This window comes from Octopus bimaculoides, chromosome 15 (genome assembly GCF_001194135.2).
Source record: "Octopus bimaculoides isolate UCB-OBI-ISO-001 chromosome 15, ASM119413v2, whole genome shotgun sequence".
Classification (NCBI taxonomy): domain Eukaryota; kingdom Metazoa; phylum Mollusca; class Cephalopoda; order Octopoda; family Octopodidae; genus Octopus; species Octopus bimaculoides.
The window spans coordinates 32,612,995-32,613,583 of NC_068995.1; the positions used below are offsets into that span (position 1 = coordinate 32,612,995).

General features: G+C 29.2%; 1 protein-coding gene across 1 annotated transcript in view; it reads right to left on the reverse strand.

The window, feature by feature from the left end:
* The window catches only part of LOC106878217 (NBAS subunit of NRZ tethering complex), a 132,994-nt gene that overhangs the window by 68,157 nt on the left and 64,248 nt on the right, over positions 1-589 (reverse strand). The window contains exon 28 of the mRNA XM_014927365.2: positions 145-218. Within this exon, the coding sequence (XP_014782851.1) occupies positions 145-218 (74 nt within the window). The remainder of the gene's footprint in view (positions 1-144; positions 219-589) is intronic.

Genomic DNA, 589 nt, shown 5'->3' on the forward strand with positions numbered 1-589 from the left:
GCAGTACGTGAACATTAAGGTGAACATTTTTTTTAATTGAATAGATTGAGTTAGCTTAAATGTTAAAAACTTAAAATAGATATTTTTATAAATTATCAAGAAAAAATATTTAATAATAATAAATAAATAAATTATATTATTTACCGTTCACAAATGTAAAGTACATCCACAGCCATTTGTATCTTATCTGCAGGGTTGCTAATAATTTGAGAAGACAACTGTAACAGGAAAATAGCATACATAAAAATATGTGTCTGTATGTGTGTGCATATGTGTGTATGTATATATATATATATATGTGTGTGTGTGTGTGTGTGTGAGTTAAAAATATATAATAAATGCATAAACAAACAGGAGACAGACACAGGTCACCAAATCCTCATCAGTTATTGGCCAGAGGATCAAACACAATTTCACACCTTAATGATATTACACCCCCACCTGGTGGCACTAACAGCAAAAATGCTGCTGGCAAGCCAAAAGACAAGACAGAAAATGAACAAGTAAACAAGAAATAAACAACTATGCAATATAGAAAGTTAACATACAAATGTGGAATAAATATAATTGAAGATGAGACTATATATAT